The sequence below is a fragment of the Apodemus sylvaticus genome, chromosome 21 (genome assembly GCF_947179515.1).
Source record: "Apodemus sylvaticus chromosome 21, mApoSyl1.1, whole genome shotgun sequence".
In the NCBI taxonomy this organism is placed as follows: Eukaryota; Metazoa; Chordata; class Mammalia; order Rodentia; family Muridae; genus Apodemus; species Apodemus sylvaticus.
The window spans coordinates 4,675,773-4,691,814 of NC_067492.1; the positions used below are offsets into that span (position 1 = coordinate 4,675,773).

General features: G+C 51.1%; 1 protein-coding gene across 6 annotated transcripts in view; it reads left to right on the forward strand.

The window, feature by feature from the left end:
* Window positions 1-11,439, forward strand: part of Ttc13 (tetratricopeptide repeat domain 13) — a 56,341-nt gene extending 44,902 nt beyond the window's left edge. For 3 of the 6 annotated variants that reach the window (XM_052166240.1, XM_052166243.1, XM_052166245.1), the window contains 9 exons: window positions 429-521; window positions 2,441-2,524; window positions 3,348-3,432; window positions 5,979-6,085; window positions 7,082-7,217; window positions 8,368-8,447; window positions 9,024-9,102; window positions 9,235-9,314; window positions 10,573-11,439. In XM_052166240.1, the coding sequence (XP_052022200.1) occupies window positions 429-521; window positions 2,441-2,524; window positions 3,348-3,432; window positions 5,979-6,085; window positions 7,082-7,217; window positions 8,368-8,447; window positions 9,024-9,102; window positions 9,235-9,314; window positions 10,573-10,687 (859 nt within the window). In that variant the 3' untranslated portion in view covers window positions 10,688-11,439. Of the gene's footprint in view, window positions 1-428; window positions 522-2,440; window positions 2,525-3,347; window positions 3,433-5,975; window positions 6,086-7,081; window positions 7,218-8,367; window positions 8,448-9,023; window positions 9,103-9,234; window positions 9,315-10,572 lie in introns of all 6 variants that reach the window. The other 3 variants (XM_052166239.1, XM_052166241.1, XM_052166244.1) reach the window with 1 other exon arrangement.
* Window positions 11,440-16,042: the final 4,603 nt, after the last annotated feature.

A 16,042-nucleotide genomic window follows, 5' to 3' on the forward strand; every position in this document is an offset into this window, starting at 1 on the left:
AAGTCCAGTCAGGAAGCAGAGATGAACTGCTAGCAGCTCAGCTCACTCAGTGAGTGTGGGCCGAGCCCACGGAATGCACTCATTGAGTGTGGGCCAAGCCCACGGAATGCCCCAGTCCACTGAACGGGGCCGATTTCGTGTGGGTAACATGGGCCTTCCCCACGTTACCGCCGCAGTCACTGTTATGTCTGCGCTTCCTCGGTTGAGTCTAACTCCCACCAAGCTGGCAGTTTAGACCGTGCAGCTCACAGCCTTTGCCGGCCTCTCACCTGCTGTGGCCGGTCTCTGCACTGGGGTTTGACGGCCCGTGTGCTCTTTTCAGAAGTCGGAGCCAGGCGGGCTCCTCCCTCACTTTTGCAGAGACCCACGCTTGGGCTATCCTGGAAGCTGTGGGTCAGGCCGCACTGCTCATGAGTTCTGCTCCACAGGATCGCTGACCCGGACCAGCCTGTGCTGTGGCTGGATCAGATGCCAGCGCCAAGTCTCAGCAGAGGTTTCAACAACCACATCAACTTAATCAGGTAGGAGCCTTTGTGTTTCGTTCCTGTTTGCATAGGAGTGGAGCAGTATGAGGGGCACACACCCAGGGTAACCCTGCACCCACAAGTGTCTTGCTTGCCGTGCACCTGCACAGGTAGAGCCCCGCCTGCTGAAGGGCACACTCACCAGTGATGTACGAGGGTGTCAGTTCTCAGGAAGTCATCAAGCAGCAGAGGAAGTGATCAGACAGGGAATTCTGTATTTGCCATAGCTTGCTCATGGGAGCACTGGAGGTGGGGTGGGGGTGCTCCCTGGTGGGAGTTAGGCAGCATGGGGGCTCTGTGTCACCCTGAGCCCTGCAGGCGGGCACGGGGCGAATGCTTGCCTCTCCTTGTTCCCTTCATGCCTTGCTCCCCTGACCACAGGCACAGGCACATCCTGCGGAGCCCTTGAGGTGCTCCAGGTGGTTGCCTGCCGTTCAGTGAACGTGACTTTAGATCAGGTTGGCAGATGTGGCACTGAGTCATGTCTGGAGTATTTCTAGCTCTAGGAACCAGATCAAGAAACTGTTGCTCCATCTGACAGGTGACATTTAAATTTAGGTTTTAATATAAAAGGCTTTTCTTTTTAGACTCACCTTTTTAATTTCTAGAAATCATGTTTATTTTCCCTTTGTAACTGATTCAATTCCTCATGGGATGATTTACCTTGATTTGGTCATGTCCTGTAGCTGAGGCCACTGAGTACCAGCGTATGTTCTTGCTGGATGGTACTTGAGTCACAGACCCGTGTCAGGATTTGATGGAGTGCAGAAAAGGGAGGGGCGCCTGGTGTATCCAGGAGCCAAACCCGACTAGTCTCGGAGAGACAGCGGGCGATGTGCCAACCCACCGGGAATTCTTCTGACTAGGAAGCTGGGGCTGATCCATTGTAGCTGCCAACCACTGACTTCCAGGAAGTCTGGGGAACTGAGCCAGAGAGTAGGTAGAAGCCAGAATGGTGAGCCGTGCGTGGGTGGTGAGCAGAGGGGCAGCAAGGACAGATGTGGACACAAGGAAGGTCATGGTGGCCACAGATGATTGAACGGATTTGTGAGGGGGCAGCAGGCTGGGAACAAGTGTAGAGATGCATACCCCTGAGACCCCTTCAGGGCATTGGGAGCTGCAGACACTCTGAGGTTGCTGACAGAAAAGCAGAGCCACCCATTCTGCTTCTAGCTGAGGCCACAGTTGTCCCCTGTCAGCCTAAGAGTAGTAGGGGGAAAAGTGAGGAGCTGGAAACTGAAATGCCCTATCAGGGAGAGAAGTCCTCCCTGCGTCATGACCTTGATGTGAGGGAGCTGTCTGAACCAGGGAGCGGTGTTTCCTGGGGAGGGGAGGGGAGCAGGGACGGACTCAGATTCAACTGTTGCTAGACATGAATGCCTTCAAGAGAGGTTAAAGGGGAAGAAGAAAAACCCAAAAACAAGGAGTGGGTATGTGAGGAGTATAGTGTCTCCAGTGGGTAGAGGGAAGGAAAACTGCTAAAGAGCAGGAGAGGTTCCCTCAGACAGGCAGGTGTGTAAATAGAGAGCCTGGTGCGCACAGAGCCAGGCACGTCCAATACACAGGTGCACACATAGAGCCAGGCGCGTCCAAAATGCAGGCGCACCCAGTATGTAGGCGCACACAGCCTGGCGTGTACACTCACAGTAGTCGCCATCGGGTCTGAACACCACTGAAGCTGAGGGTTTTCCTTCTTCTGAGGCGTGTCAGGAGTTACTTGTTTTCTGGACGCTTTCTGCCAGGACAGACTCCACAGGCCAAGCTTTCTGCTGAGATGGGACTCACCTCTCCCACAGTGACAGAGCAAGCAGCTTCCTTACACTTGGCCATGTTTGTCCCCGTCTGTTTTTGGAACTAACTGATGTTTACACTTCTTTGTAAAAATGATGGTTAATTTTATCACTTTTACCTTCCAGGGGTCAGGTGATTAATATGAGATATCTGGAATATTTTGAGAAAATACTTCATTTTATTAAAGATAGAATTCTTGTTTATCACGGGTAAGCCTTCGGTCCTCCCCTTTGCTGTGAAGCACTGATCCCATGCGTTCCGTGTGTGGTATAGCTGTGAAATTTGAACCCCTGGCAGACCAAACAGTCTAGATCAGAAGTTTAGTTAAAGCCTGCTTTCGTGTAATGGCTTCACAGAGTATTGGCCATGGCAGTGCTTTCGACCCTCATCCCAGCGACATTCCCAATTGCCTCTGAAGCCTTCGCCTGCTGGGGAGTTCAGTTTTGTGGTAGAATCACCAGCTGAGCATGGGAACCATGTGGACCCTCAGCAGGGTACTTGGATCTGAGCAGCTTTAGAAGTAAAACCACACATACTTCCCAGTGCAGAGTTGGAACAGGACAGTCAAGGTTTTGCCTTGCGCCTGTGCACTGGCCTGCTGCATTTCCTGGTTCACCTCACGCTCCTCTGCGGCCCCACCCCTACTGGCTGGCATTGACTCCTCGTGCTGTTGCCCAGTTTGGAATACTGTCTATCCTCGGTGTCTGGCAACGAATCCCCAAGATGTCTTCATGCTCAGGTCCTTTGTGTTAGAGGCATGACATTTACACAGAACCCACACACGGGCCTCCAGTGCTTTACACCAACCCCGGGTATTGCTTAGGGGATGCGGAGCAGGTGGGTCAGAGCAGTCTGTGACATGACTTTCTCACATGTATTATTGATTTGGGTGGGTGGCCCTGTCAGTGAGAAGCCTGCAGCATTGACCTGCTTGACCTTAGGAGCAGTTCTTTAAAATGTAAACCGATCATCTTGTCTTACTCTGCATTAACCTCCCTTGTCTCCTCCCTCTGCTCTTCCCCTCTCTTCAAGAGCAAATAATCCAAAGGGCTTGTTGGAAGTCAGGGAAGCCCTGGAAAAGGTCCATAAGGTGGAAGACCTCCTTCCAATCATGAAGGTAAGTTGCCGTCAGCACCCAGGTGGGGGCTGCTGGTACAGCACCCAGGTGCAGCCGCTGGTACTGAAGAGCACTGGCTTCATTGTCCCAAGGACCTGGGTCATTTCCCAGCACACACATGGTGACCTCACGTGGTGACTCAAAACTATTAGTCCAGTGCCAGGGGATCTGACCTCTATGCAAGCACCAGGCATGTAGGGTGCACACATACATGCAGACAATACACGCCTACACATAAATTTGAAAAAAAATAAAAATAAATCTCAAGAGGAATTGTATAAGAAAAAACCAGCAACACGTCAAGAAAAAGACCAAAGCACATGTTTGAATGTTGTGCTGTCTTAAAGGATAGCATCTGAGATCCCCGCATAAACACACTGTGTGCAGTAACCCATCCAGATCAAGTCCAGGGCTGGAACCAGACTCAACCAGAATCGACTTTCAAGAAGCAGTCAGTTCAGGGAACAAAGGACTTGAAAATAAATTTACTCAAACTGGACCTGTGGCCACAGTCCAGTCCTCCTCGGTCACCCTTGCCCATGTGAAGACCCACAGCACCTGTAGTTGGATGGACTCCTCAAAGAAGAGTTGGGGAGCCCCATTTCCCCCAGATGCCTTTGGGTATCGTTCATTGACAGGTGTGTGGAGGCCAGCAGCTGCAGAAGAGAGGAGGCACCTGAGGCAGGGGCGGAGGGGTCCTTGTCATGTGGCCACATGGCCACATCTACAGTGAAAGCCTGTGATGTCCTGTGGCCTCGCCTGCAGTGAAATCCTGTGGTGCCTGTGGCCATGTATGCAGTGAAAGCCCGTGCCATCACAACAATTGCTCAGAGTTAGCTGTGAGCTGAGCTGTCATTTGTCAGCTGAGATTTGCTGAGCCGAGATGGAGCTGGGGCCTTGCAGGTGGCTCAGCTCCTCTGAGCTCCTTCAGCTCTGTTTGCTCCCAGAGTGCCTCACTGGGAGTCATGGTAAACACTCTCCTGGTATTTGGCCCACATTTGATCCCCAGCGCTGTGCCGCATGAATTTTGACATCTGTTTTCATCTGAAATGTGCTCTGAAAGAATGGAACTGAGGTGCAGCTTTGACATACAAAGTCAGAACCAAAGGAAAGATCATACAGGAGGAGACGAAAATAGCCGTGATAAGTCTCGCATGACATGGTAATGACAGATTTGTTAGAAGAAGGATCTCAGATGGCTTTGATATCACCAGTGTGGCTGGCACTGTGGTGGCTCAGCTCCTCTGTTGGTTTCCTGTGGATTTCAGTCACTAAAACCTAGTAAGGTATCAGGTGGAAGACGAGATCTGCTTACACAGATAGTGGAAAGGAAAGCTAAGTGTATCGAGGTGCGTCCACAACACCCAGCCAGCGGGTGGCAGCACTGCCCTGCGGTGTTGTCTGTAGGAGCCTGTTCTCCTTCAGCCTGGCTTCAGCTGGATTATGGATGTGTTGGTCTGTGTGCGCTCAAAGCCTATGGGAAACGTAGCTCACTTCTTCCTCTGAAAAACACGGCATGCCACTGGAGACTTAGAAAAGCACTCGGGCCCTAGCAGATAGCGCGTTAGCCAGGAGCATGGGCCAGAGTCAGAGGCCTGCCGCGCCCCTCCATTCTGCCTCCTCCTGGCCCAGGGCTTGGCCAGGCTTGTTTCCTTTACTGTGACTGTGTTCATACCTGGTCTGTGTGTGGCAAGGATTCAGCTGCACACAGGAAGCACCCGCACTTGTCTTCTGAGAGCCGTTCCCTCAAGAAAGGCGCTTCTCACTTGAGAACAGCTGGGAGCCAGCCCTGTCCAGCTGCACCCTGCCCTGGACTGCACCCTGCCCTGGGCCTCTGGCCTGCAGTTGGCCCGGCCCTCCTGCCAGAGCACAGAGGAGGCCTTTGCTACTGCCTGCCTGCTCCAGTTCCACCTCTCCCAGCCAGACTCGGAGGGCATTGTTGTAGAGTAAAGGCAGAGCATCACAAGCTTTAACTCAGAGCTGGCATCTGAAGCTGTGTCCTAGGCGACACCCTGGCCAGCTCTGAGGAGCTCCCCTCACAACCTGTGTTCTGCAAGGTTAGAGTCTGAATGTAAAACAGCTGGAGAAGACTCACTGAGCACCTCTTAGGCCTGTGGCTCTAGGGAGCACTTGCAGGAGCACAGAGTGCGTTCTCAGGTTGCCCGAGCTGGCACTGCTGCTCCTGGCCCGCAAGGCCGCCGCCGCCTCCTGCTGTGTTGGGAGGAGAATCAACCCCAGAGCAGCTGCCACACTGAGTCAGACCTCGGCTGTAGGGCGCCTGGAGCTCTCTGCTGGGGCCTCTACTACTCTGTAGGCTTGTGGGATGTGAGGCCCTAGAGTGTTCTTAGCCACTGCCTACCGAGAGACAAACACAGGACTGAGTCAAGCTTCAGGACGGATTAGAAGTAGACATTCCCAGCCCGTAGCACTCGAGCGATATGTAGCCCAGGGGAGCTGATAATGCAGCCACCGTGTTTGTAGGTGACAGCCATGCTGCAGTGTGAGAAGTGCAACTAATATGGATTTTCATTTTCCCTCGAAAGCAGTTTAATACCAAAACAAAGGACGGGTTCACCGTGAACACCAAAGTCCCCAGCCTCAAAGATCAAGGGAAAGAATATGACGGCTTCACCATCACCATCACAGGAGACAAGTATGTGTGCTCCAGTGTGACGCGGGGCTGGTGGCCAGTGGAGGGGTGTCCTGGCGTGAGCCATGTCTGGGCCACGTGTTCACTCAGTGTAGGCCTGGGGTGGCATCGTTCCTGGTCAAGTGCACACAGCCCATCTGCATTCCCGCAGCATCTCTGCCTGGTGCTCAGAGGCTCTGGAGAGCTTGCTCAGCAGCAGGAGGACAAGGATCTGTGTGGGCCCAGGGCTGCTGTGCATGCATTTGGTTGGGCCTTCCCAAGGTGCCAAGGGTGTCTTCATGGAGAGTTTGGACTTCCGAGGCTCTGGCTGCCATCCACGAGCTCCCCGCTGCCGCTGCTCTCACAGCCACTGCTCGAGAAGCGGTTTTTAAATCATTTTTTTTCCTTGATAGTCTCATACATCAAGGAAAAGGAATGACTTTTAGTCTTTCTTTTCCCCCAGTTATTCCCATGAAAAACCCTTCTTCCCAGCAAGGCCCCTTTCTACTTTGTGTGTGTGTGTGTGTGTGTATCAGTGTGTCTGTATGTCTGTGTGTGTCCTGCTGAATGTAGATGGGATGGGCCCACATGCCACAGGCCACTTCTCCCATGAAACCTTCAGCTTTCCTCCATGTCTTCCAAATTAAAAATCCTCTTCCCTCTCTGTCCCCAAGCCTGGTCTCAGCTCTCCCTCCCTCCAGCTGGAGGTTCTGCAGATGGCATCATGATTATTCCCTGCTGTGTGTTCATCCTCACAGAGCCGCAGTGGTGCTGTGTGCAAAAGCTTCAGCACAGACACGGTAGTAGTAGTGTTCATGAGCCTCCCACACCTCCTGTTCCTGACTGGCCAGAGTGGCTGGGAAAGGGACAACAGGGCCCAGAGCACAGCCACCATGAGCATACATGCATGCACACGTATCACACACACACTCACACACTCGTCCTCACACGCACTACTTCTCCAGGTTCTGTTTGGACTGTTTAAATCTACACCATTGACAGCACTGCTTGTGTTTCCAGGGTCGGCAATATCCTGTTTTCTGTTGAAACTCAAACCACAGAAGAGAGGACACAGCTGTATCACGCTGAAATAGATGCACTTTATAAAGACCTGACAGCAAAGGGCAAAGTACTGACCCTCTCAGCAGAATTTGGGGTAGGTTTGGCTTTGCTTCATTTTCTATTCTTGGTGTGTGTGTGTGTGTGTGTGTGTATGTGTTGCTAAGGATGGAACCCAATGAATCTGTGTGTTTGTGTGTGTGTGAGTGTGTGTGTGTATGTGTATTGCTGAGGATGGAACCTGGTGTGAGTGTGTTTGTGAGCGAGTGTACTCGTGTGTACATGTGTGTTGCTGAGGAAGGGACCCAGAACTCCACATGTGCTAGGCAAATGCTTCACTGCTGAGCCACACCCGTGTCCTGCAATTTCTTTTGGCAAAAGTGCCCCCCCACACATACACACACTTCTCTTGTTTCACTGAGGCTGTATGTCTTATGTCTGAAATCAACTGTAATTGTCTCAGCCTCCTTTCTAATAACACATGGAGCAAAAACATTTCCAGGGTTTAGCAGCCACAGCAATGGGGTAATGAATGTATAGTCTATATTGTTTGCTCTGCGCTGCATTAGTGCAGGTTTGTGGTCAGAAGAGATCCATCCAAGTCGGCCACAGTGAGCATAGTCTGTGTGTTCCCTCCTTAGAATTGCTGCTTCCTGCGAAACTGATTGTGACCACCACATTGAAGGGATTTAGAGTCACCTCTGGCCGCATCTGTGAGAGTATTTCTAGAAAGGTTTAACTGAGGACGGGAGACCCACCCGCATGTGGGCAGCGCCCTCCCACCACGGACTGGTCATCCTGGGCTGAGTCAGAAGTGGGAAAGAGAGCCAGCTTAGCACCACCATGCGCTCTGCCTCCTGCCTGCAGCCACAGGTGACCAGTCACATCATGCGCCTTTCCAGGAGGCTCTCCTTCCAACCAGCGGCTGCACGCGGCCTGGCTCCCTGCACTGAGAGAAGGCAGAAGCTGGGAGTCCTTTGGTCTCTGACTTCTGTCCCCTTGCCTGCCCAGACAAGAAGTGGCTCCTAGCAGGAGGAAGGCATTCCTCCCAGACGGTGGAGGCTGCTGGCTCCCAGAAGCCTCTATGCTTCCTGACATTTAGTCAGTTACTCTGTGTTTGAGCACCTTGGCCTGTGTGAACTAAGCACTTCAGCCCTGAGGGAGGGAGGAAGCAGCTGTCAGAATCTTCTGCAGCACTAGTTTATGATATGGGGTTAATGTTCATGAATCTCTGTCCTTTCTCCTAGGAGGCTGATGCTGTCTGCAACTTAATCTTATCCTTAGTTTACTACTTTTATAATTTAATGCCCCTGTCTCGAGGATCTAGGTAAGTGATGTCCTGTCCTCTGTTTCATTTGAAACTGTTAGTTTGTGTCATAGGGACAGGCTCTGGAGCCCACTGCCCCCAAATCCCATTTTCCTTGGGTATAGTGGCATGTGCCTTTAATGGTAACCCTGAGGGGACAGGCAGGGGGTTCCCTTTGAGTTTGATGCCAACCAGATCCACCTAGTGAGGCCCTGTCTCAAAGAAACAAAATGAAAAACAGAAAGGTCACATCCGTGGCCAACCATCAAGGGAAATTAAGGTAAGGCCAAGAGAAGAGGCTTATGTCCTCCTCTCAAAAGCAGAGAAGGAAGCAGGAAATGACCTGGTGGAAAACGTTTTCCTTCGGAAAGCAGATGTTCCTGTTGACAGCGACCCTCAAGTTCCTTATGCTTCTTACGTAGGAAAGTAGAAATAGTTTCAAAACAAACACAACAAAGTTCTTCTGTTATCTAAACGTTTAAGGTTTTTAGTCCAGAGAATTTCTATGTAAGATTCTGTTTCATGATGGACACCCACAGGGAGGTTAGCATGACAGCTGTAGACCAGGGCTGGCTGAAGTCTGTCCTGTCTTGACAGTGTCATCGCGTATTCAGTCATTGTGGGAGCGCTGATGGCCAGTGGCAAAGAAGTGGCTGGGAAGATCCCCAAGGGGAAGGTATGCTGGGCTGCGGAGGCGCGCGCATGGCTGCACCTCACTCTGGGCTTCTGGTTACCGACCGCATGAGAGCTAGACTCCACACCGTTTCCTTCCTTCCTTTCCTCACATCCCAATTCTCCTCTTTTCCAGTTAGTCGACTTTGAAGCCATGACAGCCCCTGGCTCAGAGGCCTTCAGCAAAATAGCAAAAAGCTGGATGAACTTGAAAAGGTAACTGTGGCTACAGTTGGAGTGGGCTTGCTGGGGAAGGCATGGGGTCCTCACTCCACTCTGGGCGGAGGCCCCGGCGATGTGCTCATTTCATGGGCTAGTCCGTACAGTTGTTCAGTACTCTGTGTTAAGGTAGAGACAGTTTACCACAGGTAAAGCTGAGTGATGAGGAAGATGGAGAGAGAGCTCAGCGGATAAAGCTCATCTTGAGGACCCAAGTTCAGATCCCCCGAGAACAAATAAAATGCTGGGTGGTTGTGGTAGGTCACAGGTCGGAGTGCAGCCAGGACCCCAAGGTCAGAGTGCAGCCAGGACCGCAAGACCAAGGAGGCCAGCTCAGCTAGCCTGTATCTGTGAGCTCTGAGCTCAGCAGTAAGTACAGTGCAGAGGAGTTAAGGAAGAGTCTCAATGTCAACCTAGAGCTAATGCACACACACACACACACACACACACACACACACCACCCCCATTGTTGCCATGTGCCAGGGTCCAGCGCAGTACTTTAGAGCTGTCCCTTCAGAAATGTTGGGGAGTGAGTACAAGCTTGAGCAAGACACTGTGACTTATTTCACACCCTTTCCTGCCTACATGACACCAGCCACTCTGTCACCTAGCAGGCCACTTGAGCTGTGTTTAAAACTGAGAAATATGTGTCTGTCATCCACATTGCTTAACTTGTCCCATAGAGTCTTATTTTGAGGTCACTGGTTTACACATGGTTTGGTGATGTGGTCACAAGGTAGAGAGGGTCCTGCTTCCTTTCCTTCAGGTAATTTTAGCAAATCTTTCCACAAACCATGCAGCCACATGTTGCACAGTCATGGTTCATGGCAAACCTGGTATGTAATGTTTCTCAAGGATCATGGGAATTCTGAGCTAAGGATTTAATCTATTGCTGCAGATGGGGAAACAGGCTTAGACAAGTGACAGAATCAGGAGGGGGCAGGGCTAGGCCCGAGCCAGCATCCTCAAAGTTAGGCTCCGCATCCTCAGAGCATCCTTAGAGTCAGGCTCAGCAGCATCATCCACAAGGTAGCCACAGCAGGATATGAGCTGTGTGTCATGAGGCCCTGTGCACGTTACAGTATTATTTCTTTCCCCAAAGTCCTGGCAGAGCTTCCAAGCAGCGCAGGACATGAGATCGCTAACTGAGGAAGGGTCTGCTGTGCCTTTCTGCCTTTCTGCTTGCATATGCCCAGGCTATGACTCCCTATAAGGCATTGCTAATAGTCACGGTTTCCCTGTGTTTCTCTTGCAGTATTTCCCCTTCCTACAAGACCCTGCCATCAGTATCAGAGACGTTCCCGACTCTGAGGTCCATGATCGAGGTGCTCAACACAGATTCCACCCCACGGTGTCTAAAGAAACTCTAGCCGGATCAGAGAATTTATACACGTGAAGGGCCAGGCCTCTCGCTTCTTAAGTTATTTTTTAACACATGGAATTATTATGGAATTAGGTCCTTTATTACTTTTGATACCAATTTTTGATAGGAATTGAATACTTGAAAACATTTTCTTTACTTTTTCTGAACCGTAACAGAAATCATGAAAACGGGTTTTTTGGGGAAAAGCTACTTGACCAGGAAGGGAAGTATGTGTATTAGTGGCAGCCTGTTGGTTCCCATGTGTTAAGGTATACTGCTCCTTCCTTATAGCAAAAAATGTTTACTTCAGAAACCAAAAATTAATAATTAAGATGAAGAAAGCCAACAACCAGAGGGCTTGTCTTCACTGTCAGAGGGCAATCCTCAGACCTCCTTCCTGTGCACCTCTGTGGGGTGCCTTGCTACTGCCATGCCCCCACAGGTGGGCCCTCCAGCCCTGAGAACTGTGGTAGGGCCCCAGCACCCGCCCCGGTTCCATGGCTTGTGGCAAGAAGCACTGGCCAGACGACAGACAGTATTTGCCAATCACTGAACCATGTTTTTCTTTTCTTTGTTGGAAAAAAAATAAGCCAAGGTGATTTCCAAAAGTCGCCAAGTTCGGGCACTGGATTATGTTGTGTTTGTGTGTGAGCTAGTCTTGCTCTCAGGTGTAAGAGCGTTTAGAGCGTTTCTTGTTTCCTCAGACAGGGTGGAAGACGGAGGAATAAGGTCCATTAAAGGCTGCAGTTTCAAACCGTGGTCACTTCCGTTGTTTTGCTGTTGCTGGTTCATTTATGTTCCCTTCAGATGCTGGAGGTAGAACCCAGGCTTCTTGCATCCTGTGGAACACTGAGCTACTAGGCCTCAAACCTAGCTTCTGCCCACAACTTCCCGTGAGAGCAGGGCAGCATCAACATTTGTAGCCTGTACTGTATGCCTTGTGCTCTCTGAGCGAGTGCATCACTGTGGGCCTCGAGACCCTCCCCCATCATCTGTAGTTGCCAGAGCAGTGACTTCCCCAAAGTGACCTGAGGGGGTTGGACTGAGGAGTCAGCAGAACCCATTCTGTAGCCAGAGTCCACATCTGGTCTGTCTTTTTCACTATGGCTGCACTGAGACAGGTGACCCCACACTGTTTCCCAAGCAGAAGCCCATACCCTAAGAGCTCTATGACTCCCTACTACGGCCAGCAGGCTACAGGGTGGTGCTGGAGGATTTCTACTAGGGGACTCCCTGGGAGCTGAGGAGAGGACTCACAAGCTCCCGCTGCCTCAACCCAGTGCTTAGCACAGTCGTGAACAGTATCTCCACGTGTTGCTTGGGTTCCTTCACACTCTTGGGTCCTCTTCTCTGGCAAATGGTCCAGAAGTGGGGCCTAGACAAACCACTGAAGCCAGTGGGCACAAGCTGGGCCTGAAGTCAGGGTCCTTTGTGCAGTGATGCTGGAAAAAGATTCTGGCACAAGGGTGCTACAGACCCACACCCAGGTTTCAAACCTGTTTTCTGAGACAGTCCCAGAGTGTGCTCTGGGCAGTGTGCTATCTCATCCTGCCCCTGGGTACTGAGGAACCTCAAGCACAGGGGTGCCTGCCTGAAGATGCATCCTGACAGTGGAGGAGGCGAGGATGGGAACCCCAGATGGAGGCAGGCAGCTTGTGGGCCTTTTAAACTTCCTTCTTGCTTGAATCACAGACCTCGGGTTTCTTCAGAGACTTTTCCAGCCATTGTCAGCAAACTGTCATGATGGAAGCTGTGAGGCCAGGTGAGGACCACTCACCAGTCCATTGGCTCAAAATTACTGCACTTCAGTTTCTGTGGTCACTGTCCCCAATTTCTGCCCACGCAGGTGACGTGATTAGATGTTACAGAAACAGAATAGCCAGAAGCTCCATGAATATATGGGCCAAATTCCCCCAGGGCCCAAGCAAACCTCTTGGGCAGTTCTGTTCCGTAGCCACAAAGGTTTCATCCTAGGGTGTGGTGAGACTCGTCCTTGCTGGCTCTTGTTCTAGGAAGAACGTTAGAAGAACACTAGGAATTTGTTTCTGTGGTCCTCTCATCAGCTTGGGAAATCGACTTTAGAATCATCCACGCTTGTGACACAGCAGTGGTCCTGTTCACTGTGAAGGTGGAGTTTTCAGTTCTCCAACATGAATCTGTTTCTCAGAACTTCACACAAAGGGACTGGAGAGACAGCTTTATGGGCAAAGCAGGTTCTGCATGATCACAAGGACCTCAAGTCCTCATAGTGCACATAAGAGGCATGGCTGTAATTGCCCCTAAACCCAGCCTTTGGGGCGAGGAGGTGAACATCGCTGGCATCTGCTGGCTGCCATGGAGCGGGAAGCTAACTGCTCCAGGTCTGGTGAGAAATGCTGTCTCAGGTATGAGGTGTGGAGCCAGAGCAGGAGACCCGAGATCCTCCTCTGCTCTCCCTGTGTGCTCACAAGTACACATAGACCAGGGGAGTAAAAAAAAAAGTTTCTATTTTAGGAGTCAGGATAACACGGGGTACCAGTAATCTCAGGAGGCAAGAAGATAGGGAATTCAAGGCCATTCTCTGCTCTGTAGTGAGTTCAAGGCCACTGTAGACTATCTAACCCTTCCAGGAAGAAAGAAAAGGAAGGATTCCAAGCCAGTTGTGGTTAGTAGCCTAGTGCCTAGTGTCCTAGTCACCAGGAGGTTGAAGTAGGAGCTTGCTCCAAGTTTGGGACAACATGAGTTGTATATATATAGTTCTAGGTCAGTTTTAGCTACACTATGGAGATCCTGTCTCAAAAAAATTATATATATGCATGTATACATACACATACACACATGGTTTTTGTTTTTCAACTTTAAAAGATCCCTCCAGAGGAAACCTACAAGTCCAGTAGATGCAGGAAGACACAGTCCCTCTAAAGGAGATGTGTGGTGTGGGCCAGTAAGACAGCTGGGCAGGGGTGCCCCTCCCGGCACATAGTCCCTTCTGGACACCCCCCTCCCCTTGGACTTGTTAGCCCTGAGGCCTGGGGAGGCATCTCCCTGTTCTCCGAGCCCTAGAGGCTGCCCAGCTGTCGCTTGGCAGCAGCCCGAGAGACCCACAGCTGCCCAGGACTGTCCGCTTGAATACCGCTGAGGAGGGTGGCCTGTGCCCTGTGGACCAGTCAGATTTGATCACTTAATTTTGCTTTGTTGACAGGCCAGAGTGCCCAGCTGTCACGCCAACAGCTGATTGGAACTCATGCATCAGATGACAGATAAATGAATCTGAATCTGAAGATACTCAGACATAGTATCTGTGCCCCACCCCCCAGGGAAAGTGTGAACTAGTAGCCACTGGAAGATCTTCTCCGCCACCTCCTCTCCAAGGAAGAGCTGGTCCAGAGAGGAGGGGCCCAACATTTGCTTCTAAGATGCATTTGGATGAGAGCATCAGGGCCCTCTGCAAGCTGCCTTAGATGCCTGCCGCCTAGAGAGCAGCCCTACTCCACATTAGCAAATTACTCCGGTCTCAGATGCCAAAGGAAAAAGCCATCTCTTTGGTCTGTGCCTACACACAACCATCCCTGATGGCAGAATACTGTGTTCACCTAGAAATGCAGGCTTGGCTCAGGGATCACCTTATACATGGGTACCACGTCTTCCATTGGGCAGCAAGATAAAAGAGAATATTCCAGGCCCTGCCTCTCTCTGTGGATGAAGGACACATGGGTACCACTGGCGTGGCACATTGCCTTGGTCCAGGCTGGAAAGAACGGCCTGATTTGATGATGGAGAAGCTTCAGGGAGACAGCGGGAGGCAGGTTGTCCGGCCCTTCACCGCTTGGGTGAGGGCTAGATGGGAAAGGTGAAGTACCCCGTGCCATTGCCACCAACTGAGTTCTTGGATCGCGGGGTTGGTGATACAACTCAGGTGCAGTGCAGAAACTGCCTTTATCCTTGAAAGCTGTCAGCATGAGCTCTGCCGTTCATAGCGTCCCCCAGGTGGATCATGGGAGCAAGCTGTTCCACAGCACCTCATTTGTCTTCCCGGGCTGCTGGAGGCTTGGGGCTGGTGATGAAGCCTTTAGGACCATGGTTCCGTGTGGTCCTCGGACAGTGGACCAGCAGCAGCAGTGCAGGGCTTTCGGATGGCGTTGGGTTCTTCCCAAAGACCAACCTGATGGGAGATTCCCAGGTGGGTCGAGATCACACGTTGACAGTGAAATTCTGCTAATTGCGAACTTGGGAACCTCTCAACGGTGAAGATGTGCGTGTGCTGCAGTGTTGGCCCACCGGCTGTAAATAAATGGAAGCTAGAAAGTTCTTTGGTAGCTAAGGTTCTTGTTAAGATATAGATCCCAAGCTGGGCGTGGTGGCACACTCCTGTAATCCCAGCACTTGGGAGGCAGAGGCAGGTGGATTTCTGAGTTCGAGGCCAGTCTGGTCTACAGAGTAAGTTCCAGGACAGCCAGGACCACACAAAAAACCTTGAAAAACCAAAAAAAAAAAAAAAAAAAAAAAGCTAGATCCCAGCACTCAGGAGGCTCAGGCAGAATGATCACAGGTCCCAGGCCATGCGGGCTACACAAGACTATGGCAAAAAGGACATTCAAGCTAGGTATGAGGGTAAACCCCGAAATCCTAGCAATCAAGAAGCTAAGGAAGGAGGATTCTAGCTACATATCAAGACCTTCATCTTCAAAGCCCTAACAGACAAAGGACATGAAGTGTGTGATGTAAAACTCCCAGTGGTAGAAACCCTGTGGTTCACATGAGCACTGTGCCTGTCTGTGCTGGCCCTGGTCATCCTGCCTCGCCTGCCTGTTCCTGGCCCTGGATGGGCAGTGCACACTGCAGGGGCTGTGTGTCTGTCCCACTCACCCCACACCGCAGTCTCTTACCTGTAATCCTGCATCCATTAGCTATCCATTCAGTTTTGTTTCTCTGGCATGTGTGTCATGTCAGTTCCTTTCCCCAGTACCATGACCACATCACTGACAATGATGCTGGATGCCCATATTCTGAAGTGGAACCCATCGCAACTTGTTTTCAGTCATGGTGTTTTGTTGTTGCAACAGAAACCATAACTAGGACAGTGGTGGTATATTTTATTACAGAGCCTGCCACATTTGTGACATTCCATTTATATCAAGGGATTTCTAGTTATTCCTGCACTTGCCTTAGTGTTAGGCAATGGCTGCTGTAGAGACAGCTAAGCCTCGGTCCATATTTAGTTGATTTTCAGAATCGGACCTCATGCTTACCTGAGACCTGTTAGTCTTGTGAAATCAGGGAGTGGGATGGGACCACAAACACTCCACAGCCCTGTCTTAAACTTTAATTGTGTGGTCTCAGTAGCAAGCCTGACCCCTTTGGGGATACATCTGCTTCCCCGTGG